Genomic DNA, 27,376 nt, shown 5'->3' with positions numbered 1-27,376 from the left:
CCCATCACACCCAAGAAAGGCCACTCCCACCCCAGACCTAGGGTTCCCAATGCTCTGGCACACCCCCCAGGGACACATACACTGCCTTCTCCAGTCACAGTCAGAAGTGTCCAGTTACACCAATCCTCACAACAGCCCTGAGAGGTGGGCATCACAGTCCCCATCACAAAACATACACTCAAGCTCTTAGATAAGATCTAGCACACAATTTGTCCAGCTCCAGGTCCTGGCCTTGCCAACCCCTACTGTTTCCAGTGGGAAGAGAATTCAGAAGGGACCTGGGCCTCTTCCCTTTCACAGTAGAAAACTAGAGGGAAGCCTAACTAGCCTGGGACCCCATCAAATGCATAGGGTTGAGCTCGGGGTTTGCAAAGTGCCAAGTGCCTGGCTTGCCTGGGTCTGCGAATGGATTATTCAGACAGGACACTGGGACGTGATCCTTGTCACCTGTACAAGCAACCGTCTCCTGCAATTTTCTCTAAAAGGGAGCCAGGCATTAGCTGAGCTCCAAAGTGGCCAGAATGACTCTCAGATCATCCTTGTCGAAGAACAGGGTGTCTCGCAGCCTTGAAAGCCTGCTCGCAGCCAGAGCCAGCTGCCTAATGCTTAGTCCACTCCCCATTTGGGCCTCTTAAGGATTTGGGCTATGATTTCTGAGCACCCAGGGAACACAGTTTGCTGATTACTAATCAACCTAGTTCTGCGAGGAACAAAATCGGAGAGAGTAATCAAGCTTGCAATATAACTCAGGCCTAAAGTTTGAATTGAAATCAAAAAGCTCATCTTATTGGCCACACAAACACAGCTTCTTTACAAATGTCCCCATCTCTTCTTTCAAAGGGCAGTGGTGCAATGAGCCCTTGTGAGCCGGCTCTAGTATAGCACTAGCTATTTTTTTTAAGATGCTTGCTGACTGTAAGAGAATGGATGAAGGTGTGAAGGAATGAGCACGTGAGTTACAGCCACTACCATCTGGTTGAGGAAGCTGCAAGGCTGAAGGCAAAGCTCATGACAGGGACCATGCACCAGGCAGGGTGAAGCCTGGGGAGGCAGCTCTGCTTATGGTGAGAGGGGTTGGCCCCAGGGTACTCTGGGAACCTGACCCTCCTGGATCACAATAGAGGGGTGTGAGAAGCCTCATGGAGGAAAAGCTGTGGTGATGGGGTCCAGCTGGGACGTGCTCAGAGCCATGACCTAGGAGGCGGAGGCTACGAAAGGGGACCTTGCTTCATGACCACAGCCCATGGTGTCATACAGCTTGCCCAAGGTGAAGGGGTTGGCTTTCAGGAGAGGGGAGGCCCAAGCACCAGGTCAAGTGATGGACGCCCAATGCATGGATGGATGGTTGGATGGATGGATGGATGGATGGATGGATGGATGGATGGATGGATGGATGGATGGGTTGACAGATGACTAGATGGATAGCTAGGTGGATGAGTGGATGAATCAAAGTCATGTTGAAGTCACCACTGGTTTTCCAAGCTTCAATGTCCAGATAAGCATGGGGTGAGAGGGCTGAACACAGGCAGACACGCTAAGTGCTATAGTAGAGTGGTGGGAAGGTGTTCTGGAAGGCAGGGTGAGCTCTCCTGGAGTACACTCCCTACCCAGATGGCAGTAACTGCCCTGTGAGGAGGTTGTGAGGGGAAGAGCAGAAACCAGAGAATGGCCTTGCTCCTAGGACTAAACCTGAGGGGGGTCCCATCAGTCCTGAACTAAATTTCCTATTCATTCCTCAAAAAGTCCACAACTGCCACTGAGGTGCAAGGGCAGGGCAGAGCTAGGGGATGTGTCAAGACAGATGAGAGAACGCTAAGAGGCCAGTTCCTGTAAGAACTGGCTCTAGAGTCTATACTCCCAGGAGTTAGATATATAATCCATCACTCAGGAAGACAAGATGGAGAATGGCCACGCCACAATAGGTACAGGGGACAGGTCAGAATTTGTAAGCTATAAAGGAGGGAACCCAGACACAGGCCTAAAATGTTCTCTACCTGCTGGTGCAAAGATATCATCATCCCTATTTCCCAGGGTAAGTAAATTCTAATGTCAAACTACCTGGAAGTCAGCTGGGCCTCCCACACCACTCTGCAAATGTCTAACCCTCAACCAAGATCCTTAAAAAGCCATGATCCACTGGACTTGGACAAACAGTTCACAGAAGATAAGATATAATTTGTTAACAAACATGGGTAGAAAATATTCAGCCTTCATTAGTAATTTGAACAAGTTTTACACACGAGAGCATTTCTTAACAGGAGTTGGGCGGGGGGAAGCCAGCAGATATCTTAAATACTAATACATCACCTTAAATGCTAATACATCACTAGACAAGATAAAAATACTGTAAGCTTTCTTAACTCAATCAACAGCCATTCAAACAATCCCCTTACCCTTTCATCCAAGAAGCTCACATCCACAGAGAATCCATCCATCCACTCACCCAGCCATTCGTTCACTAATCCACTCATCTATCCTCTCATCTGCCTACCAATCTTGCATTCGCTGTCATTCACACCTATCCACCCTTCCACACATACCCAATCAACATTCATATACACCCTACAAGAAAGACACAAGCCAGTTCCACAAGCTCCTCACCCTGAGTGGGCTCACAGTCTAGCAGAAAGAAGCAACGTGAAAAGAGAGGGCCATGGCAAGAGCTAGATGTAGGGGATGCTGGGAAAGCTGGTTGTGCAAAGCCATTAGTGTGATGTCATCGGTAATGTTAAAAAAAAAAAAAAAAAAAAAAGGAGATGATCATGCACCAGCAACAGTCAGATGGGTAGATCATGATGTCATAGCCATTCGGTGGAACCCAAGCAGGTGAGAGAGACCATGGAGCAAAGAAAACATGGACAACAGGATGCTCATTGCGACAGACAGAAAACAACAGAAAAGTAAACGACACTGATGGGGCTTTAAAAATAAAAAGTGATGCTCGTTACATGGGAATAAAAAAAAAAAAACTGCACTCATAAGACAAGAACTTGGAAGGCAGAGAGAAAGATGTGGCCCATGAAGGCGTTGAGGGTGTGGTTTCCCCCTGCTCTGAGTTACAGATCTTTACATTGACAACTTCATCTCAGGAAACACCAGGGCCTTTGGCCCACCTGCCCCTCGGATGGGTTGAAAGTTGCAGGGGGAGCCAGGGAGAGCTGTAGGTCCCAGTATTATCAAAGAAAGGACGTTGTGTTTTGCATATGCGTGTCAATCAAAAGATAAAATTTGCCTTCTTTTTATAATGTTGAAAGAAACGAACAAATATGGCTAACAAATATGGCTAAGAGCCCTGAGCAGGCGGAGGTGCTGGGACCCCAACTTGGGAACACATGCAGACCACCCTCCCCACACATATCCTGGGGAATTCTACAGTGACTCTCAGAACCCCAGAACTAGAAACAATAGCAAGTATTATTCCAGATCTGATTAAGAGTCGCAGACTCAGAACCAAACAGCTGGATCTACCCTTCCTGATTCCCAAGGTGACACAGCAAAGTCACCTACCCAAGCCCTCCTGCCCTCCAAGGCAGCAGCAGGTCCCACGGACCCAAAGTAACCCCTGACACCCCCTTCAATCTCTTGGCATGAACATTAAGACAAGGCCTACCTAGAGTACACCCCCGTGCTGCCCTATGTCATACTATCTTCCCACTGGTAGCCTCCATGTAGCCCCAGCATTCTCCTCCTCACCCGATCCCACATCTGCCCTCTTCTCACCTTGCCTGACTCCCTACACTGCACATGATCCCCATGCAAAGACCCTTCTGGCCTTTTCCTTCTGAGCATCTCCACCCGCCCCCTCCTCTCACACGGTCACTCAGACTGGTGTGGACAATCTTCCGGAGCCAGGTCAGCAGATGTCCCAAGGATGATAGGCGCCGAGGCAGAGCCTGGAACCCCAGATTCTGAAACAGGAGGCCATCAGACCCCTGCGGCCCCAGCTCCACGTCAGGCCCACGTGGCGTTGCTCACGTGGCCCAGACACGTGGTGCTGGGGGCACAGAAGGTGGCTTCTGACAAGGTTAGTCTGTGTCTTCCACGATCGGAGGCTGGGCCATCTATCCAGGGCCTACACTAAAGAGCTAGGAACTAGAAGCTAGAAGCGGAGGTAGGGAGGGCCCATCTTCCTTCTTCAGCCATCTCAAAAACGCTTCTTCCAGGGGCCCCTCCTCCTTGCTGGTATCTCAGACCCTCAGCAACTCGGGTAGCAGCGGCCCCACCCATTCCCAACCTTCCATGCCTTCTCTCTATGGAGCCTGCGCACTGAGCTCTCACCAAAGCTCCTTTACTATAAACCCATCTGTCCACCCTGCTTTCAAGTCTGCACATGCTCCCTGGATCCAGCCAAACTACTGTCCTCCTGCTTGGGCACCTAACAAGAATCTGGTTTGGTTTGGTTTGGTTTGGTTTGGTTTGGTTTGGTTTGGTTTGGTTTGGTTTGGTTTGGTTTGGTTTGGTTTGGTTTGGTTTGGTTTCTAGTGCCCCAATAGGAATTGAGAAGTCAAAGAAGGCTGTGACTTTTTTCTTTTTTTTTTTTAATGGCCAGACACAAGCATACAACACACAACCCTACAAGTCCACAACAGAGAAAGAAAACAGGACAGAAGCAGGACAACTCTCCGGGTCTCCCCCAGCAGCCCATGAGGGCCAATAAAAAGACAGTTTCAATCCACAGTACAAACGCGCATTTTACTAGTTACAGAACACAAGGTTTAAACATTCTGGAAGAGGGGCCTTGAAACGGGTTCCAGAGGTGGCATATATGTCTAGGAGCTGGGACCCAGGATCATGTATGAAAACCTATGTAGAGATAACCCTTGCTAGGACTCTGAACTGAGATAGGCTTGATCTCAGAGAGCTTCATGAACAAAAATACTTGCTTCACCCAGGGGCTCTTCACATTAGCTTTGTCTGCACCAGACCCTGGGTGTAAGTCACACCTCAAGATGGTAAGACGCAGGCAAGGCCTCCTATCCCCTCACTGCCTCCTGCCCTTTGGCTGGCTAAGCCCCCTCACATCAGGATCAGAAGGGATCCTTTCCCAGGGAGGAGTCAAGGTACCCACTGGGCAGAGCGCCCCTTATTCATAGAACCATCTACAGGCCCCAGGCCTGAGCCCTTCCCTCCTATCCTATGGATAGAGCACTATGCAGGGATGTGTTTATGGAGTGAAGATGTGACAGACAGTGAAATGCCCCCCCGACCCCCAGCAAGCAGGAAATGTCAGTGATGATCCAAGGTTAGGGACATCTCAGCTAGCCGCTCCCAGTCATTTAGGCTGTGTGGAAGCAGCCTGTGGGAGGTCAATAGCTGTTACTGATCCCAGTGGGCGTTTAGCACATGCAAGCCCCTCCCTCTCTCCCTGCTCCCCCCCCCTCTTTTCCTGCTACATTGTAACCATCTTCTCTTCCTTCACAAAAGCATTAAGATTTGATTCCTTTGGGGGGCAACAACAGCACAGTTTTAAGTAAGACATAACCTCTTGGAGCCCCCACTTTATAAATCCCTCTTCCTTTTCCCCATGTAGCTTTTAATTCCTTTCCTATCCATCTGCCCACCCACCCAGACCTCCGCTTTCTTCTCCAGCCCTGACAACCTCAGTGAGCAGAATAGAAGGAGGAGTCCTGAGCCCAGCCGGGTCTCTGCCCCATCTCTCAGATCTCGTTTCCCTTCCTCGTCTTTCCTCTGCCTTAGTTTGGATGGGCTTTTTTTTTTTTAAATCTATTAATTTCCTGTGAACATAATTGTATTACACATGCGAACCAAACATCGCCTCCCTCGTGTATCTGGGCTTGCAATCTTCTCCCTCTGTCTGGTCACCTTTTACATTTAAGTATTTACTGTTATTTATGGCCCTCCGCTGCATGTATTTTATTACAGCAATGGAAGGTGCAGCCTTGTTTGGGGGCCGTGGTGTTCCTCGATTTTTCACGCATTCTTTGAAAGGTATAATGTATTTATCTATTTAAGGACTATGCATGGGAACTCATTATTGTTTCTGTCCAGACAGCCTCTCTTAATTACCCATTTATCATGTTGCTCGTTTTATTATCTTCTCTCCTTTTTTTGCATCTCTCTCTCTTTTTTTTTTAATTCTCTCCATTCTCCCTCCCCGTAAGAACCTGGGTCTGGATTACCTCATCGATCTTTAGGATTAATGAGAGCCTCCTTATTAATCCTGGTGGATGTTCCTCTTCCGAGGCACCCACAGATCGCTTCCTCTCCTTGCTACTTTCTCATTTCCTCCCCCTCTCTTTCATTTTCTCTCACGCCTTTCCCTTCTCCTCTTCTCCCTGCATCTTCTCACTATGGGACCTCAGGTGCCCCGGATAAGATGAGCAGAAGTCCCATGGGCCACTCCTTCCAGGCTGCTATGACCACTTCCATGTCTAATTCGTTCCTGTGCGCTCATTCACCCTTTCTATCACTCTTTTATTTCAATATTTATTCTTTTATTTATGGACCTCAGGTGCACAGATTTAGATTAAGCATGATCCGAGGGTCCCAAGCCTTCTCCAAATGGATCTGCCTGAAGCTCTTTTGTTATTTAATCCCCTGTGCTGGTGCTTGGGTTCAGGAGACATTTAGCTATCTCAGGAGCCCGGTTTTGAATTAAGCATAATTCTCACTGCGCTCTCTCTCTCTCCCTCTCTCTCTCTCTCTCTCTCCCTCTCTCTCTCCCTCCCTCCCCTCCCATTTCCTCTCTCCCTCTCTCTCTCCCCCCCCCCCCCCCCCTTCTCTCTCTCTCTCTCTCTCTCTCTCTCTCTCTCTCTCTCTCTCTCTCTCTCCCCCCTCTCTCTCTGTGTCTCTCTCTGTGTCTCTCATCCCTATATGCCCTTCTCAGGCATAAGTCTCCATGTATATTCATTATACCCTCAACCTTCTCGAGCGTCTGTCTGTCCTGCCCCTCTTCTGTATGGCTTGCATGTTTCCTTTATCTCTTTTGTACATCTTTTATCCCTTACACGGCTTAAGCATCATGGTGATTTACTCAAGTCCCCGCTTCTAGGGCCACTCCTGAACTTGTTTCTTTTCTATGTTTGCCCTTTCCTTGCCTGACCCACCCAACAGATACGTCTTCACCGCATTTAAACACTTATCTATGAGCTGCTGTTTCCCCTCGTGTTCATCTAAATCTTTCCTACGTCTTCCTTCGACTCTATCTTCCAACTGATCTAGCTCTCTTTGTCCCCAAATCATCAACAACAACATTTTACAGCCTCCGGGCTATAATTTGGTTTCCTGCGTTTGTCTTGCAAGGCAGAGGAGATAGAACCAGAGCTTGGCACATGCTAGGCTTCACACACACCCCCAGCTCCGGCCCATCCCTGGGCCTCAATTTTGAATTAATATGGATGAGTTGTGTTAAACAAGCCCCTCTCCTAGACTTAATTGTCTCACTTATTATCTTCTGCGCCCCTTTTCATCTCTCCCCCACCTTATTGTCACTTTCTATCACTCCCTCGCCCGCCCTTTCATTCCCGGGAGATCAGGTGACCCTGGGGCTCCTCAGCACCCTCCCCCCAGAGTGAATGCAAATCTTTTTTTCTCATCCATTCATTCTACTCTCTCATTCTACTCTCGGGGGCTTCCATTCAGTCTTTCTTTCCATTTCAATACTGGTCTCCCGCACTTCCAGAGGGCAGGTGCATCTAATTGGAGACATCATAATCTGCTATTAATGGGCCTCCCCTCCACTGCCCCATTGAAGCCCTCCCTGACATCTTGAAGCCTGAAAGGTCTCTTGGTCGGGTGGGTCGTCGTCCATCTCAGAAGCACAGATGGGAATTAACCCATCTGCTGACACAGCCTCTCGTCCTGTCCCTAGCTACATTCATCTACCTATCTATGGGCCTATTATTACCTTTCTTCTCCTCCTTTGTGTCCCTGGCTGTCTTTCTCAGCTGCATCCCTCCACAGGACCGCACTTCCTATTCCTTTCTCTCCTCTGCGACTTTCACAACTACCAACCTTTCTGCAGCTTGCCTTCCTTTTAGTGTTTAAGCCTCTGCTGGTAGAATTAAGTGGTCAGATTGTGAAACCTAGCTAAAGCCTCCCCTGAAGCTCCTCATCTGTCTGCTCTTCTTTGTCTCTGTCTCTCTGTATCTCTCTCTGCCTCTGTCTCTCTGTCTCTCTGTCTCTTTCTCTCTCTGTCTCTCTCTGTGTCTCTCTGTCTCTGTCTCTCTGTCTCTTTCTCTCTCTGTCTCTGTCTCTCTCTGTGTGTCTCTCTGTCTGTCTCTGTCTCTCTCTCTCTGTGTCTCTCTCTGTCTCTCTCTGTGTCTATCTGTCTCTGTCTCTCTCTATGTCTCTCTATCTCTGTCTCTTTCTGTCTCTCGGTGTCTGTCTGTCTCTATGTCTCTCTCTGTCTCTCTATCTCTCTCTGTCTCTCTCTGTGTATGTGTCTCTGTCTCTCTTTGTCTCTCTCTGTGTATGTGTCTCTGTGTCTGTGCCTCTGTCTCTCTCTGTGAGTCTCTCTGTGTCTCTGTCTCTCTCTATGTCTCTCTCTGTCTGTGTGTGTCTCTGTCTCTCTCCCTCTGTCTGTCTGTCTGTCTCTGTCTCTCTCTCTCTCTCCCTCTCCCTCTCCCTCTCCCTCTCCCTCTCTGTCTTTTTATTGTTTCTCATGCATTCTCACTTTCTTACTTGCTGTCTCTCATCCCCTTGGAGCTGGGGTGCCCCGAAAGAATTAGCTATCCACGGGTACCCCAATGCTAACCCAGCTGGGTTCTCCTTGCATGCTCACATATCCCCTTACGTGCTTAGATTTTAGGCATCTTGTTTGTTTTCTCTCTTTCCTGCTTCCTTCTCTCTCTTTGATCCCACCGTCATCTATCTGCTTACATTAAGGGGCCTTGAAAACCTCAGAGCTGGTTTGGACAACTCTTCTTCCCCTTCCTTCTGTCCTTTAGGATTCCTTCTTCAATTAAAAAAAAAAAAAAACCCCTCAGGTTCATGATGACCCAATAGCTATCAGCTAGTCATTTTATTGATTTACATATCGACTGCCTGGGCACCAATGAGACCAGACGATGACTGCGTGCTCCCCCCTCAGTTGCTTCCTTTCCTTCTGTACCTGTTTGTTCCCTACCCCTTCACGCTGCTTTCCCTTGCCCAGCCAAACATGCATTATGTGATGTAACACACACCAGTGAAACAGCCTCCCGACAAGAAAACCAGAGCGCCCGTGCCCTCTTGGCCCTTCTTACTTCCTCCCACCATGTTAAGCTCTAAAGTGTACAAACCTATAGCCCAGAAACACACACAAATGGCAGATGTGGTGCAAACACAGCATATGTTCTTTTACTACCAGATTCTCCCAGGGTTTACCCTAGACATACAAGGAGCAAATCTGAGACTAGACCCCTCCTTCCCCAGACCCCCTTGGCTGGGCAGACACTTCCCTTTCTGCCGCTCTGGGCCCCAGTGAATGGCCATCCCCATGAGAAACCTGTTTCAAGACCCCAGAATACATAGAGATACAAACACAGTACAGCCTTCCTGGTGGGAAACGACGGAACAGAGTTCATTTGTAAATAGGTGGCTTTGTCTACAGCAATATAAAAATATTTTGGCCTTTCAAGACAGATACAAAAGAAAGTCCCCATTACCGTCCCCAAGTGTCTCAGTCCTAAACAATAAGGAACTTGAAGAGGTTTCGATGGAAACTTTGAAGACAGAAAACCTGCCCATTATGCTTTCCAGACATTTCCAGGGGGTGGGCTCAGGTCATGGAGGCTTGAAGCCTATTTGAGGAGCTGGTCTCTCGGACTGCATTTTGTCCTCAGCCCTTTGAAGGCCTCAGCTCAGAAGGGCGCTTCCAATCCTAGTCAGTACAAGAGCCAGAGGGAGAGTCCGCAATGAAAGGCCCATTCATTTGGAAGAGTGAAAAAGGAGAAATTCTTTTGGGGTCCCACACTTGAAGCTGCCTATAGAATTCTTTTGAGACAGACAACACTAGGCGGATGGAGGCTCCCATCTTACAACACAAGCACCAGGTCAGCCCTCGACTTGGCTCGCTGGGCAAACCGCCCCCACCCACCCCCATCTGCACAGGCTGCAGCACGGCTGAGAGGGTACTTTTGGTGGAGCCCCCACCCAATCAGCCATCAAGTAAGCTCACTGTACTCTAGCCACTTACGATTTACAGTTGGAGGGTCCTATGGGCAGGCTCTGTGTCCGTGTGTCCAGGCTCCCACGCAGGATTCCAGGTGATGACGACGTTGGCTAAAAATCAGAAAGCTTGCAGTCACAGGGTAGAATCCTACCCAGGAAAGAAGGTACAAGGAGGGGGCTGGCAAAGAATGTCGAGAGGATGGCTTACAGCAGGGGCTCTCTCGAGTTCAACAAATATGAAATCCACGGAGACTAGTATCCCTCTGTTCAACCAACTCATTCCATGCTCACCCCTACCAGCTACCTACGAGGGGATAGCGCATATACCAAGAGCCTTGGTACTATCCTGCATGGTGGACTAGGGGCTGCTATTTAAAAAGCAAAGACTCAGGGATGCTGTAACTATAAAATGCAAACGTATACCTACTGAGCCACCCATCCCCTGGTAGACAGAGCTTTGCAAACACCCTGAAGGTAGGGCACAGGTTGTGCCCAGGGACAAGTCAGTGAGCCAGCAAGACTCAGCATGGGCCAAGCTTGGCAGAGGCCAGGATTCCAATATGTGGGCTATGCTAAGAACCTTTCAGTGGTCCCTGTCTTGAACAACCATTGCACATAGGCACACAGACAGAGAGAATGACAGGTGACCCCCCCCCAATGGTACCCAGGCAGATACCTCTGAGCAAACCATGTCACAAGAGTATAAGGGACCCAACAGAATGCCAGCACACCAAGTCTTTACAAGTCCAGGATTTGCCTCAAACATGAGGTTAAATATCACGGGACAACTACCAAGGCCCACAAAGAAGTACAACATAGAACCCAGCCTCCTGGTAGGGATGCCGTTCTACTACCCAGGCGTCAGGGTTATCCAATGGCAGGACAATAAAAGCACTATGTAGGCACAGCATGCTAACGAAGAGGCCAGGGTGACTCAGTTTTCATTTTAATTGTATTTTCGAAATTGGTCCTGATGTAGCCCGGACTGGCCCTCCTGCCTTTACCGCCCAAGTGCTAAGGTTACAAGCGCGCACCACTGCACATGGTTTTATTTGGTGCTGGGGACTGAACTCTAAGGCTTCTTCTCTGCTGGCTGGCAAACATTCCACTAATGGAGCTACACCCCAACCCCCATATTCGCTTGCCTTGAGTTTTCTACAAACTCAAAGTGCTGGAGAAACCAGCAACAACAACAAAACAAAAAAACAAAACGAAACGAAAACCAAACGACGATCGAAAACATGTTTTAAATGAGTTGACTTTTAAAATGTCTTACTAGCGTCTGGGAAAGGTCAACGTATGTGGCAAAGGGGGAGTCAAAAGGCCGTGTCTGTAAAGTGGGGGGGCTCTGGGATGTCACAGACTGAGATGCATAGAACGGAGGGACCTGACACCTAGTGCAGACTGCCAGATATATATCTGCCCTGCTGGCTCTCCAAGGACTCTCTACACTATCTGTACTTCAACTTCCACAGACAAGTTTCTCTACCTATACCCCCTCATTCCCAGATGGCTCTCTAACTGAGGGACCCCAAACCTTGCCAGGGCACAGTGAGGACACAATTCTTATCTCCAAGCCTCCCACAAATACCTTGTCTGGCCTGCGCTCCCCAATCCCAACTCTCCTATAACTGCCCCAATCTGTGTCTTAAAAATAAGGGTGCACAGGACAACTGGAAGATTTGGGCAAGCCAAACGCTATTGGTCATCTAAGGTCAGGCTACCTAACTGCATACTGAATACCCATCTCCCCATGACCCCTGATGGGTGGGGTGGCCATTCATCATAAGCACGGTCCCCAGGTGACCACGAGACTGCAGACCAAGAACACACAGCAAGACCAAAGACGCTGCTGTTTCCTTGCAGGAACCTGAGCTGGGGCCTTGTCTCTACCACTTGTGTTTTCCTCTATTTTGTTTTTAATGGCATGGAGGTAATCAGAAGCAGCCCAGGGCATCTGGGTTTTTTCCTGCCTCTCCTCCAGGCCCCTGTGGACCCTCGGCGCGCCTGACTGTCCTTAATGAACTCGGCATGCAGTCCCCAGGCTGCTACGTTTGCACGAAACCCTGGCAAAGTCGTGCCTCGGTTTGAAAGCTGCGTGTACTAGCTCCAGGTCTGCGTGATATATTAATAACAAGAGAGTGCGGGGCTGGAATCTTAACAAATGTCAGAAAAGCTGCAGAGATGACTCACTGGAGCCAAAGGAAAAAACAAGATTTTATAGAGTCCGCAGGAACCACTGTCACAGATGGCTGATGGAAGACCTTGTAAATGAATGTGCCCTGAGCTCATGCTACACATATAAAATGAGGGCGGGAGCCGTAAGCGCAGCCCCCACGGCTCAACAGGATTAGAACATCCTAACTCTGCATCTTGAGATAATTTTTTTTTTTAAAGTTTCTCTCTTCCGGAGGCACACAGGACCTAATTGATCTTGTTTGGGGCACAAATATCTCACCGCCGTTTCAAACAGAGGAAAAACGTCAAAGGACTATTTTTACTAAGATGTTGATCTCAAGAAATAGTCTGCAGTTACACGAAATGATCAGCCCTTCCCGCTCCCTACCTGTTGAGAAAATACTACGCTCTTGCAAGTTCCCCTGACAAATGTAAGCTCTTTGTAGAGCTAATTTCCTGTACCTTTGTTGAGACCCAGGCCCTGGACATTAGGGGCCCATTTATGAAAATGGGAGTGGTAATTGGGACATCTTTTGAAACCATGTTCCCCTTCTCCACATCGGGCCCCCATCAGCCCTCTAATTTGCGTTGGTCGGGTTACAGAGGATGTTTATATATGCCTCTTCCTGGAATTTCACCTCTTTGCTTCAGGAGTAGGCAATTAGAGCGAATTAGGACCTATTTGGTCCATGTTTACCCTTAATGGATAGAAAGGCTGAAGCAGCCTTGGGAACACAGTCTGTCAGTCTAATTGAAGCTGGCAATTTTTTGATTCCTCGTTTCGGCTCGTAGGTATTGTAGCAACCAAGGTCACAAAACAAAAGCCGCAGTCCACCACGGTAATGACGGGCACAGACTGACAGAAAAGGTCTGTGAGCTCCTGATTACTGTGCTGAGGCCCCGAGTCAGACAAAGATGAGTACAGGGGAGGGTGGGGGAGGGTGGTTACCGCTCACTTTTTTTACGAGTTGCTACCTTGGGTGGCTTCAGCTAGAAGTTCTTCCCTGAGTGAGCCAGGATGCTAAACAGGGTGATGCCAAGTGCCTCTTGACCAAAGGGTGCACCATGACCCCTTGGGAACAGCACCTCTGGGCACATCCTCCTGTCAGGGAAGTCATGGGTCTACTCTCATTACACAAGGGATGCTCTCTGGCCCAAAAAAGGGTTTCCCAGCCTGGCCTGTAGAATGTTTGAATAAATTCCCTGTAATAAGTAAGGCCTTCACCACAGCACGTGGGGCAGCAACGGCCTCCAAGAAAAGACCTGTGATTTCTAAAAGCTGTCAGTGAGGAACTAGCTGAGCTCTGAGACACCCCTGACCATGCTTGTCACTCAGGAACCTGTAATCAGCAGCCCTCACCCAGGGGCCCTCTGGAATCTCCAGCCCCCTCACCTCTAAAGCAGGGAAGAATTAGAAACAAGGCTGCCAAGGAGTCTGCTATGCCAAAGACGCAAACTCCAAAGGCCTCGGGTGACTACAGACCTGCACTCCTCATCATAGAGATGGAGAAATGATGACCCTGAGGGCTGAAGGCAAGGCTGAGATCACACCCACAGGCAGGGCTGACAAGGGGCTGGGTTCAGATCCTGGAAGGCAGCTCCAGACAGCTGCCTCTCCAGGACCCAAGGACCCATTCTGAGCTCTGTCCACTGAGCACCTGACAGTTTCTAAGGAGGAATAGGGTGGTCTACCAGAAATCTAGAGGAGGTTAAATGGGGACTGTATCTCATTACAGAATGGGTACAGTTAGGTTCTGATCTCATTTTACAGACAGAGAAACTGAGGCTCGGAAATGGTGAGTCACAAAGACTCCAACCATGACTGCGAACCAGGACTCCTTCTCCTAGAAGGGACTTTTGCCTTGGGCCAGTCTAGGAAAGTAGTGGGACAACCCCTGGGCAGGGGTGTGGCCACTCCGACCTCTTCTGCTCTATGTCCCTAACCATACATATCTGCCACACCAACTACATTTCAGACCCCTACCCCCTCCCTCTCCAGTTTCCTAACCTTGGAGAAACTGGCTGCCTATCCACTTACAGGACGTGCTGGAAAAGGAAAAAGAAAAAAAAAAAAAAAAAAGCCACACAGCTGTGGTCCCTGGTGGCCAGAAAAGACATGTGCTTACTCTTTGGCCCTTCCACCATCCTCTTTCCCCAACTTTCCATTCTGGACTATCTCTTGGCCCCATTCTGTCTTTAAAGCATCTTTTGGGCTTTGGGCCCAACGTGATCACATCCTTGCCTATAGTTAATCCTATCGCTCTATCCCAAGAGCCTTACGCAAGTCTAGCCCGAGGAAGGACAAGCTCAAGGGTCCCCAGGGTCAGACAGTGGATGGGTGACTACGTGGGGTGACTACAGCAGGGGTCTGCTCCTAGGTGGAACACACACACACACACACACACACACACACACACACACACACACAGAGAGAGAGAGAGAGAGAGAGAGAGAGAGAGAGAGAGAGAGAGAGGGCCAGGGCCCCACACAGCACCCTGGGAACACACACACCATGTCGAGTAGGTAATTGTGGTTTATTTCCTTTCATATGAAGAAAGGACACCTTCCATTGACAGGAGCCATTCACAGGACCTGGGAAACTCATCGAGGCTAGCTCTCCCAATTATCCCCAGGTGGCTGTACTCCATGGGGCTCCCCCACATTCCTTTCTGCCTGAGCCTTTGTTTCCAGCTGCAGCGGGGCCTCGGAGCTCCCAGGCTAAGAGTCTCCTCCTTAAGCCCCAGCCAAAGACCCTATTCACTGAGAGAAGAGAAGGCCAACTCAAGGTGGTGGGGAGCCAGGCTCTGGGGCCCCTCTCCCAGGCTAGGGGAGGGAAGACCTCACCATCTGCAATTTTCTCTTAAGCCCAAAGAAACTAGAGAGCAATTAAGAAAGTCAAGACTGTACCCTCCACCCTTGCTCTCGCCTTAATTAATTCCTCTCCCACATCCTGCTTGAGTTGGAGGGTGGGGGCTACTGGCCTCTGTCACCTGACACCTGCCCTACACACACACACACACACACACACACACACACACACACTGGACTTGGGGATGAAGAGAGATGAGAAAACAAACATGGACAAAGCCTCTGAGAAGCCCGACAAAAGCTACCAGATTCCCAAAGGAAGAAGAGGCGGGACCCCATACATTGGCCTCAGGGCCCGACAATCCCAGAACACACCAGACATTTGCATCAAAGATGGAGGCCTAGGACCCCTCTCCTAACATTGTTCTGCTCTGTAGCCCTGTTGCTGCCCAGAAGGAAATACCATCAGAGGCTCCTAATACCCCCCCCAAGTATCCCTAACTCCCACAGGACTAATTGTTCTTTGCCACAAAGGCAACCTCACCCTGAAACACCCCTTTCCTCAGAAACCTAGAGAGCCTGAGGTGTCCATGAGCAGCCAGGGTTTACTCAGAGCCATCCACCACCCACACCAGCATCTCTCTCTCTCTCTCTCTCTCTCTCTCTCTCTCTCTCTCTCTCTCTCTCTCTCTCTCTCTCTCTCTCTCTCTCTCTCTTACAGAGACCCCTGTGCTTAAGTAGACCCCACTCAGAAAGACCCAGTTCTCCTAGAATTTTCCATCTTCTCTAATTAGGGATGGGATCTGAAACCTTACTTTCCTCCTTCTTTTGTCTGAGAAGGATGGGGCTCAAATAGGCAGAAGAGGGGGTAGCTCTCTGGACTCATTCACAGCCTGTTAAATTCCAGTCTCTAGAGAAGAAAGGGGTCCCAAGGTAGCCACCCCTACCCACTTCCTCCAGCATGGCTTCTTCACTGTCCTTTACTGTCCACGGCTCTGTAACCTTTGAGGGCCTTAATTTACCTCCCTCCACAACCCCTTGGTGTGATACCCCTTTCTCTTCATTAAGCAGCTCATCAAAATATGGGTAGAATTTTTTTTTTCATTCTAAGAAGTCAGATTGTTCATAAAAAAAAAAATTAAAAATTTAAAAAAAAAGATGTAAGTTACTTCATGTAAATGAAAGAATAAGAAACATATGCATCCTGCTGCCCTGAAGTCTTGCCAGGTTTTGACATCATTTAGAGAAATGTACTTTCGAATACAATTGGGGTTTGAATCACACAGATCAGGGGCCCTGAAAACTGCAGCCAGCAGCTTGCAGGCGGGAATGTGTAAGCAAAACCAGCCCCCTCCACCAGTAACCTCTGCTTAGGTCAGGCATCCCCTTCCCACCCACCCCTGGGGCAGATGGACAGGCACTCCCTCAGGAAACCGCTATCTCTTCCCACAATCTACCCTCCTCGTGAATCACTGAGTTAAAAAGGACTGGGGGTAGGGGGAGCTAAGTGCCTCCTATCACCATGGCAGAGGACCAAAGACCACCTCCCATCTTCCCACCAGGTGACAAGGTCCCTGTGCCTGCTCTTTTAGCAATTCAGGGCTCATTTCCACCCTTTATGACTCAGGGATTGCCCAAAGCATCAAAAAGAATTTTCCAGAATCTTTTGATTCTCACAAGTGCCAGCATCTCTCGTTCCTAAGACTCTAATCCCAGAGGCTAGTGGACTGTATATTCATTCAGTATATTCTTCCTTGTTTTTAAACCTAATGTCACCCAAAATCTACCAGAGATACCTGCCTGAGATTTTAGCTTCCACGGTCCCTGAAACATCAGTCAATCAAAGTGTGCCTTCCTGTGAAGCCTGTTCCTGGATCCTGGGAGGGTAGGTGGGGCTGGCTGCAGAGTGTGGGAGTATTCTGGGATATGTGGGCTCATGGTTGGGTCTGTTTGGCCTCGTCTTAACCTAGCCTAACCTCTTGGCTCAGTCTACCCCCCAAGTTCCGGGCTGTCCCTAATGAGCAAGCTCAGAGCTGCAAGCCCTTGGCTCAGCTCAGACTACCTACCCAGTGGCTTTGTCTAAGCTCCGGATTTGATGCCCCCGGGAGCTGGTATCCTGCCCTAAGCAAGCTTCCCCTCCCAGCCCTGCTCCCTGGCCACGTCACCGTGTTTGCAGGTTGCTCAGTAAATGCCAGCTACGGAGTAAATGTCACAAGGCAGAGCCTTCCTGATGCCCTAGGCACACACTCCCTCCTCGCTCCAGCACGCCGGGCTCTCTAGAGAGGAAAAGCAGGCAGGCAAAGGCCAGGCCTGGGTGCTTGGCCCCCTCTCGGAGTTAGGTTTTGTGTAATAATAACAGGATCCCATCCCATTTCCACTTCGGAGGGGGAAAGGCGGAGCCGTAGAGGAGCTAGGTATGAATCTCATTTAATGAGAGAATACCGTGGAAGCTGCCTCCAAATCAGAGATACCACGGGAAAGACAAGCGCCCCACCCCCAGTCCCCAGCCAGGCTGACATGTTAGGAGGACTCTTGAGACAGCACATGGAGTTCAAGGTGTCCAAAAAGGTGGCAACGGGGCCAAGGTCAGACCTGGACACAGTCAAAGTGCCCCAATGTCTCACACCACCCCAAGTGGGGCAAAGCAGGAGGAACCCTCCTCTCGAAGCCACTTGGATGGCTGCTCTGTTCACCTGATCCTTCGACCCTGTGAAAAAAACCTGGTCCTACCCCGCCCCCATTACCCACACGCACAAGACTTCAATGGCTCTATGAATATACATCCTGATTAAACGAACTAACCACTCTTTGTGGTTCAAAACCGTGAGAACACATGATGAAGTCGTCTGTGTCTTCTCCACCATTACTGTGTCACAGCAGTGTCAGACGTGAGGGAAAGAAAGTCACCCTCGCTCCAAACCACCATTTCACGTGAGAACATTGTCAAAGTGCCATGTGTGCAAGGCTGAAATTCTCATGGGAACAGAATTGCCATGGCCATGGGAGAAATGTCTCCCTGCCAAGGGTGGATAGACATCTGTGTCCACATCTCTGAATAGGAAAAGGCCAAGGGCCTGTGGATTCACATCGTGAACATAGTCAGTCAGGCTGACTGTGTGCCTACTGTGTTTCTTTTCCTGGACATTTCCAGGAGTGTAGACTATGTGTGACCTATCCCCACTTACCGTCTCTGGTCCCTGCTAGACAGGGACCAGGATGGACTCCCACACGTGCTGTCTCGTGGTAACCGTCTCAGCTCCGGGCAGCGTCCAGGCATCCAGGTTCCGAGGTTAAGGCGAGAAGCTTCATCAGCTGCACCCCCATGTATTCCTTCTTGAGTGAAGATGTAGTGTCAGTGAATTCTAACAAAGTTGTGTTTGTCGACGCAAGAGACTCACCCTATTCCAGGAGGGTTGCAACGTAAGGATGTGGAGTCCTCGCGCTGGGCGTCCTGGGGTCCTCGCGCTGGGCGTCCTGGAGTCCTCGCGCTGGGCATCCTGGGGTCCTCGCGCTGGGCATCCTGGGGTCCTCGCGCTGGGCGTCCTGGGGTCCTCGCGCTGGGCATCCTGGGGTCCTCGCGCTGGGCATCCTGGGGTCCTCAGTCCTCTCTTCTTCAGCCGGCACGGCCGGTGGGCAATGCCAGCTTTGAGGAAAGGCAAAAAATTAGAATTCCTACAAAGCAAACATCCTGAAAGAAAGAAAAGCCACCTGTACTCACACGCATGAAGACAGGCAGCGGCCTCACCTGCTCTTCTCTGAAGATGGGCAGCTCGTGGAACCTGAGCACAACAGGAAATGGCACAGGAAGACGCGACGGGCCTGGATAGTAGCCCCCAAAACAACACCAAAAGGTCAGCAAGGGGCTTAGGAGGGCAGAGCCATGAACTCTCAAGGACACGGTGGTGGTAAGTGTGATAAACACCCACCAGGGTAGGGCGACGACTTTGAGTTCGACGAAGCCGACGATGGGATCTCCAGGGCCAGCAAGCCAGGGCATAAACCTGTTTTAAGACCCTGGTCACTCAGCCCCTGGAAACTAGGCCCACGGGAGATGAAGAACCAGCAAGGGATTGTCCAACAGGCACGGGGAGGCTGTTGGCAACTGAGGTGAGTTTGGGGAGGTGGAGGGAGGTGGAAGGGATGGAGGAGGAGCACAATGGGATGGGGACCTGGTGGCAAGGCTAAGGGCAGCGGGGGGCCAGGTTAGCCACAGTGTGGCTTTAGCAAGGGAAGCCAGACTTTAAAGCAGGGGTAGGAGTGGCTGAAACCCGAGGGAGAGGTTGGAATAGGATGGCCCAGTGACACCGAAGCACAGGTGGGTGTTAGGGAGACACCATGGAATAAGGCTATGCAAGCAGAATGCCAAGTGGGCGATGAACCCTGGCACTGTAGAAGCAGGGGGGAGCCAGCAGGTAGAGAAGAGCAGGTGGACAGCCAGGCAGTGGCGGGGCCTGCACATGCTCTCTGAAGGCTCCTGACATGGGACACAGTCTCCAGCCATAATCGGGGACAAAAAAAACGGCCGGACTGAGTCCCAGGGGGAGGAACAAACTGTGGAAAGGGTCCAAAAGCCTCAGACCCCCATCTATCAACCTATCAAGAGGGAGACCTGTGTGGCCAGGACAAGGCACATCACAGCTGTTCCTTTTGCGTTTGCCTCAGCCCTAAGCTGCGGGGACCAGTAGCCCGTACTCAGCCATGAATGGGGGGAAGGGGGGGGCAGAAAGGGGGGGAGGCAGAGAGGGGGAGGCAGAGAGGGGGGAGGCAGAGAGGGGGGAGGCAGAGAGGGGGGCAGGGCCCTGGGGGTGGGCAGGTCTGCACGAAGGCAGGGCAGGCAAACCAGGCCCACCCCATGCCCTCTGAATGCCCTCTATGGAGCCAGAGACCACTGCTCTGGCTCCCAGACAACCCCCCAGCTTGCCCTCCCTAGGAAGCAGAGGCCATCAAGGGACAAGCTAGGTGGCAGGTGCCAAGCCCAGGGCCAGGACCATGGGCACGCTCAGTTAGGATCAACTGTGGATGACAGAGTAGACGCGCGGACGAATGCAAGGCTCAACCCTAGAACCCCTCAAAGGGGGCTGACACTAGGGCAGGTCGCTAATGATCCCAGTCCCTTGAGCCAGACCCCCACAACCCCTTGACCCTTAGCTAGCTGCCCAGATGTGGCAGTTGAGCCTGTCCATTTGTCCGCCTGTCCCACCATACATCATCCCACATACTCTTACTGAGCCCCACTATTTACCGGGTTGGTGCTGGGACACCCAGAGGAGGAGGGGGTGGCCTAGGGGCACCCCGAAGGAACCAACCAGATTCAAATGGGAAAAGGGGGTGGGGGGAGACAAACAGAGGGAGGGCTGAGACAGAGAATGAAGGAGGGGAATGGGCAGTAGAGGCAGAAAAAAAATCAGTTGTTCTCAGAAGAATTGGGGCTGGTGCTTCTCCTGCCTCCTCCCTCCCCCTCCTTGGCCTCATCTCCGTAACTTCCCAGTATGTCCTGAATGATTCCATAGATGTTGAGTACCCAGAACACTCTAGCCCTGTGGGCCAACTACTCTGAAGCCAGCCTAAATGCCTGGACTGAAAGGGGAGGGGGGCTTTTATATCCATTGATCCACCTGAGAGTCCCAGGAAGCATGCTAGCGGGTGAGAAGCAAACTGTCCTCAGGAAGCAGTTACCAGGAGTCCTACTTACAGGCTTCCTGCCTTCCAGAACATCAAGGGCTGAGATGGTGGCAAGGGGAGGGGGGTGGAGGGCCAGGGTGGGTGGAGGGGAGTCTTGTTTGAATCGCTCAAGGCTGCTAAGTTTGGAGGCCTGATGACCTGAGACTAAAATCCTGAACAAAGGCCCTCTCCGCATGGCCCTAGCTTTTGAAATACTCCCGGACTCCTAGAATATCAAAAGTGGCTTCGGGGACCTATTATTTCAATGTAAATATTATTAACAGGTATTTGAGACAAGGGACCCTGCAGACAGTGGAAATCTCAACAACTGACTGTGCACTGTGGACAGGGAGCCTTGTGGGTGGCTTCTCCTCTCCTAGGCCTCCGCTCTATCCTAGTACCCTACCTTCAAGTCCAGCACAGGGTAGTGACATAACTTGGACCCATGGTGCTATAGAAGACCCACTGAGGAAAGGGGGGTGTGCGTGGGGTGGGAGGAGGGAGTCCCCTTTGCTTGTTGATTGCTGGGGTGGGACTGGGGAACTTGGCAGGAGTCTGGGTGACAAGGAATGAGTGTAGTCACTATGGACCTCTTGTAGTTCCTTGACTCAAAGCTACCTTCAACTTGCCACCCTATTCAATGGGTCTTGCACTGGGACGGGGCAGGGGCGGGGGGTGGAGTGGAGTGAGGGGTTAGGCTTCAACGAGGAAGGAAATCTACATTAAAGTGTAACTTTAAAGAACCCAAAAGCCCCCACCCCACCCCTCAGCCACCAGCTCAGCTCTCATTATGATAATCAATGTTTTTCCTTCTCAGACAAAGAGGGCTCCTTAGGAGATGACTATTGGAGCCCAGCAGCTACCTCATTAGCTCTGAAGCCTCTTCCTTCCACAAGGGCCAAGATTAGCCCCATGTTCATTAAGGAGAAAGGCCAAAAAAAGTAGAATAAAACTGGAAAGAAAAAAAAAAAAAAAAAAGAACTGGCCGGGTGGGGGGGGGGCAGAAGTGGCTCCATCCCGGGAGCTGGTCATTCCTGGAGACCCTTCTTGTACCATGGGGACTTTAATCACCAGTCCAGGGAGGCACTAGGGAAGGGTAATCAGGGCAAGAGGTTAAACCTCGGGAGAGGGGGAGAGGAACTCAAACCCCTTCAATGGGGCTATGTGATATCGAGGCTTCCTGGGACGTGTCACTGGGTAATCAACTTAAAAGCTTCCTTCTGGTTTTTCTCCTCTAAGCCCAGGCTAACCTAGGAGGAAAGCTTCTGCTGAGGTTTGGGTAGCTCTTAGTATTTTCTGAATCTCCTTTCCTGGCTTCGCTAATGCTCGCCCTTCCTCCAACTCCCCCACCCCCAGGCTCCCCCTCCCAGTGTCCCTGCTCTTTGGTCTTCTCTGTGGGAACCTAACTTTGAGAAAACTTAATTGTGACCCCCCCCCCAAAATGCATTTGCTCAGGAATACCTAATTGGTTTCCCCTTCCAGTCCCTCAGCTAAGGAGTCATGTGTCTTACCTGATGGAATTCACCTGGCCTTCCAGGTGAAGACCGTGAACTCTGTTTTAGCCAAGGTAGCTAGCTTGGAAGAGCTGGCCTACACCGTGATCCCAGGTTTAAGTGGTTTTCCTAGGACCTGAACCCAGACCACCAACCCCAGAGTGCTCTAGGCAGCCCTGGCGGCTGGGTGGCATGAGGCAGGTTTGGGAAACTGAGAGGACTGGGAATCTAGGTTCCCAGAGAAAGTGAGAAGAGTTGTGTCCGTGAAGCCAGTAATGTGGAAGTAGGAGAGGGAACCAGAGCCGTGAAGCCATGGAGCAGCAGGAATGGAAATGCATTGTCCTTGTGTCCAGCCAGGCTGGAATGGTGCCAAGGGTCAAGCTACAGAAAAGTCTTTACCTGAGCAAGAGCCGTTCGATGGAGAAGAGCGAGTCAGGAAGCAGTGGGTTGGAGGGGAAATTGGAGGTGAGGAAGGAAAGCAGCGAGTGTAGACAGGCCTCGAGAAGCCGGGCTGTGAAGGAAAGACAGACACTGGAGTGGCAAGGAAGGAAGACAAGGGGAGGCGGGACTCCAGGTGAGGGCAGCGGAGTCAGAAGTCCAGAGAGGAACTGAAGTGGAGGTGCAGGCTGGAAACAGGAACATGTCCACTGCTACTAAAACGGAAGAGGCCATGAGGCTAACGATATGTGGGGGCCCCATCAGAGAAACCACTTGGCGACCTCTGCTTCCCCGCGTGACGGCAGGCCGGCCCTGGGTCAGGACAGGGAGTTGTGAGCATCAAATGAATGGACGATTACAAGAGAGGGACCAGGGTAGCTCCAGTCTCCATGTGCACAGAGCAGTGCTGACAGAGCAGGCAGTAGTGAGAGCCCCTGGCCACTCTGCTAGACGGGAAGGGTCCCTCCAATTAGCCTGAATTAACTCAGAGAGGGTCTCCGCCCATGGCATTTGTCTGCTCCTACTTTCTCCTTCTGCCTTCATTTGCCTCCTAATCCAATCAGCTCCTTTCAGAGGCCAGGACACTATTGTCCACTCCAAGACTGGGTTCCCTAAAGCAGCCCGGTTTTTTTTTTTTTTTTTTTTTTTGTCTTGTCTGGACAAAACTGGTTGGTTTAAAAAGCCATCAAAGAAAGTGCTGGTAAAGACGAGGGTCCTAATTAGCCTCCGAAAGAGACTGTTCGTCATTATCTTTGTACCTCAGCCATAGCCTGGTGCATGGGGCACATGGTCAGCGTCTCAGAAAATGTTTGTTGAATGAACTTTTTTTTTCTTTCTAACTCTGGAAATTATTTATTGAGCACAAATACCCAGCCCCTACTGGGTGCTCACAACAGTGAGCCTCGGGCTGGCCAGTGGGCGGTAGGGACAGCCTCCTTGGTTAGTAAGTATTTGGCAATTTCTGGGCGATTTACAAGGCACTTTCTTGTGAGTTACATCGTTTGGTCTTCAGAAGCACTCTGTGGGTAGACCAGCTGTTTTCCCCACCCCCACCACCCCACCTCCCCCCCACCCCCACTTTCTCTTTCCTTTTTTTTTTCTTTTTAAATGCCTATCTAGGGGTGAAAGGAACTGAAACTTGGAAGCTAAATGAATTGTTTAAGGTCACACGTTGCTAAGAGGTGAGGTCAGCACATGCTACCAGACTTGGGCCACCACCACCCCCTCCCCCAATTCCCAGCAGCTCCCCAAGACCACCCTTGGGAAGCAAGAAATTTCCCCGTTTGATAATAAAAAGCGTTAGGCAGGGACGAGGGAAACCGGACCATGAGAGGTCATCACAATGGCAACCATGTCCGACTTTGTCCCCACCCCCGTCCTAGCCAATGTAGCAAAAGAGTCCATTGTCCTCAACCCCACGAGTGAGGTGGGGCTCTCCCAGTTCTCTTTCCCACCTACCTTTTTAAAAGTCATGAAAACTAATTTAAAAAAAAAATCAATGCCAATTCACCCCTCTCTAGACACGAGGCTACCCCCTTGACACACACGAATTACATAGGAATAACATGGTCATATTACATAGAAAGTGCTCTGGAAATGGCCACACACATTACTCATGTCCTTACTCAAAGTCTCCTGGACGGCCTGTTGTCTTTAGGAGCCCCTAGCTGGAGCAAGAAGAGCCCTGGGCATAGGGGCTACAGGAGTCTGCAGGAGAATAGACGAGACACATGAGACTGTGAGTTGGGGGACTCGATCCACCTGCAAACCTTTCAACAAACATGTGCTGAGGTTTCTGCCCAGTCCTGCCTCAGGCTGCTACAGTTCATTTAATTCTCACAACAACCCTAGGAGGTTGCTCCTAATGTCCCCACTACCCCAAAAGGAAGGGACATCTCCAAGAAGGTGGGTGGAGGGGGAGGGGGCATGCCTTTGGGGGTCAGCCACATGCTCATTCCAGAAGGAAGCACCCCACCCCACCCACAGTTGCCAGCAAGATGCTGGTCCCCCCCCCGCCCCAAGCCCCCCTCCTGAGAGGTTCCCATTGGGGACCCTTCTGCTCAGGACATTGTTAGGACAACATGGTCAGTCACAAGGGACGACCCCCCTCGGGGAGGGAAGCACTTCAGTTCACTAGCTGATGAACACAAGCACAGATGTACAGGGAAGCACTCAGACTCAAGATACAAGCAGAGCAAAGGTTGAGGGGTCATGGCCAGTGCCCCCTCACTAGGGCATTGGTTCAAGGTTTGAACCCCAGAGAGAGACTAGCTGGACACTGATGGATCCTCTTTGTTGCTTGTCCCTCGATGTCCTGATCCCAGGGGGGTCCACAAGAAGTTGTTCTGTATGCTAGTGGGTTCCTGGAATCCATGCTCTTTGACTCTACAAATAAGCAAAGGTTAGAGAATTTATTAAATGCCCAGGTATAAGTATTAATTACAATTTAAGCTAATTAATTACAACTAATTACAATTACAGCTAATTATTTAACATTCTAATGGCTTGTCTAATGGTTGTCTTTAATGGCTAATGGGTCTGGGGGTGATGAATGGGGAATGGGCAGGAGGAATCCACAGGCCATATAAAATGCAAGCAACTTGAGGGAGGGGCTGTGGTACCAGGAGGCAGAGGTGCACAGCAGGTACTTGAGCAGCAGCCTTGGCATCCAGAAGGTGGTCCTGGAAGACTGGTGTGAGCCGATGATGTCATCCCTGAAGAGAGCTCCTATGATATGGGAGGGGGTTGTTAGAAACCATCTTGATGACCTCTAACGGCCAGCACAAGAACAGCATAGAGAGGGAGGGGGCAAGTGAAAGAGCAGAGAAGGGAGGGGCAGGCTTGGAGGGAAAGAGGGAGGGGTGGGAGGGATCAGGGAGGAGAAGCAGGGATGGGATGGAGGGGAGGAAGAGAAGGGAGGGGTGAGAGGAATGAGGGAAATGGGTAGGGGCGGGGGAGAAAGGAGGAGGAAGGGAGGAGGGAAAAGAAGTGGGAGGAGGGGAGGAGAGGGAGGAAAAATGGGAGGAGCAAGATAGGGGAGAAATGGGAGGGGAAAGAGGGAGAGATGAAGTGGGAGGGGGAGGAGGGAGAAGAAATGGGAGGGGGAAGGAGGGAGAAAAGAAATGGGAGGGGGAGGAGGAAAAGTAGAAGTGGGAGGAGTAGGAGGAGGAGAAATGGGAGGGGAGGACAGCAATGGGAGGGGTACAGATAAATTGATTGACAGGTCACAAGTGTTAGCTGTGTGCGCATGCGCAACTCTAGCGCCAGTCTAGCAGGCCAAGAACCATTTGCACGTAGAGACCGCTAGGGGGCGCACGGTCCGCACCAAGACTCCAATAGCCCAACCACCTGAGGCACCCCCCCCCAGGCACCAGGATGCAGCTGCTAGAGCTAGGCTGACGTAGGGGTGGGGGGAGGGCGCCCAACAGGTTTCAGGCTTGGGAAGGGGGGCATAGCCCACGTCGGCCATCTTTAAGGGTCGCAATGCGCCACCACCGCCCCCCCCCGCCTCTCCAAGATACCACTAGCCAGAGCCAATTTCCAGACATGACGCAGCACACTCACATGCATCTAGGAGCCGCCTTGCACCAAAGCCACGACCATAAGGAGACCCTGCAGTAAGGGGCTGCCCCCAGACCACAATTCTACTTCTGATAAGTAAAAGCAGGACGCTGCCTCCCATCATTAGTAAATCCAATTAACCATAATTAAAATTTAAAAGACTCAGTTCTTAATACGCAACACACTCATTTTTGAGGTCTTAAGCTATATGACAAAATAAAGGAAGACCACCCTGCCTCTCCCCTCCAATATCCACCCCTTCTCCCCAAAATTTTGCCCCCCCCTTTGCCACGTCAACTCTGAAGACCCCTAATTAACATTTTTGCAATCCTTCTCCTCAAAAAGCCACTCCTTTCTAAGACCCCATTAAAAAAAAAAATCACTGAAAATAAATTAATCTGCGCCATGACACCCTAAATCACACAGCCACTGCAGATGACGCCATCTCTGACCTATGTAAGTCCTTGCAAGCGCACCTCAATAAACCCATGTATCTACTAACATTTCCCCTTAGGTAAATGAACCCACAGTCCCGCAGCCCACCTCGCGCCCGACCCCCTCCTGCAGGAGAACAAAGGCCACCTCCTCTTCCATCCCCACCCCGCCCCCCAAAATTCCGCAGTGCCACCAGCGCCCTCTTGCGGCCATCAATAGAACCTTCCAGAACCTGCCACGTAGCAGCCCTTTGGCGCGCCCCCCCCCCGCCCTCAACCAGCCAGCCCAGGATGAGGAGGGGGCGGCCGAGGGGGGGGCTTGACAGGGACAAAGGAAACGGCAAAAGGTGATTTACCAAAAGTCAAAAGCCTTCAATACGTCAGAATCCTGCCGCAGCCATCATGCGCAATGCTAAAAACCCTGCCTCTAAATTCCCAGCACTCAGATCACCCCCCCTCCACACACCCCCTTTTCTGCGTTTCTCTTTTCCTTCATTCGAGACGCAAGGACATGGCTTTTTATCAACCCCAGCCCACCTCCCACATCTATTCTGCCTGTGCCCCCTATTCCTTGACCCTAGCGTCAACTGCAGCCTTCCCTATGTGATTGGGGTCTCCGGGCAGATTTGCCTTTGACACCATCTCTGGCCGCTGTTAAAGTAGCTGCGTCACGGAAACGGCTAGTAAGGG

General features: G+C 50.8%; 1 protein-coding gene across 1 annotated transcript in view; it reads right to left on the bottom strand.

Moving 5' to 3' along the window:
* Window positions 1-26,846, bottom strand: part of LOC116906271 — a 30,943-nt gene extending 4,097 nt beyond the window's left edge. The window contains exons 1-6 of the mRNA XM_032909160.1: window positions 26,781-26,846; window positions 24,317-24,326; window positions 22,653-22,764; window positions 18,845-18,918; window positions 18,498-18,742; window positions 10,139-10,224 (exon numbers count right to left, since the gene is read on the bottom strand). Of these exons, the coding sequence (XP_032765051.1) occupies window positions 10,139-10,224; window positions 18,498-18,742; window positions 18,845-18,918; window positions 22,653-22,764; window positions 24,317-24,326; window positions 26,781-26,846 (593 nt within the window). The remainder of the gene's footprint in view (window positions 1-10,138; window positions 10,225-18,497; window positions 18,743-18,844; window positions 18,919-22,652; window positions 22,765-24,316; window positions 24,327-26,780) is intronic.
* Window positions 26,847-27,376: the final 530 nt, after the last annotated feature.

This window comes from Rattus rattus, chromosome 7, assembly GCF_011064425.1.
Source record: "Rattus rattus isolate New Zealand chromosome 7, Rrattus_CSIRO_v1, whole genome shotgun sequence".
In the NCBI taxonomy this organism is placed as follows: Eukaryota; Metazoa; Chordata; class Mammalia; order Rodentia; family Muridae; genus Rattus; species Rattus rattus.
The sequence above is the reverse complement of the archived record's forward strand: the minus strand, read 5'-3'. Positions and strand labels throughout refer to the sequence as shown.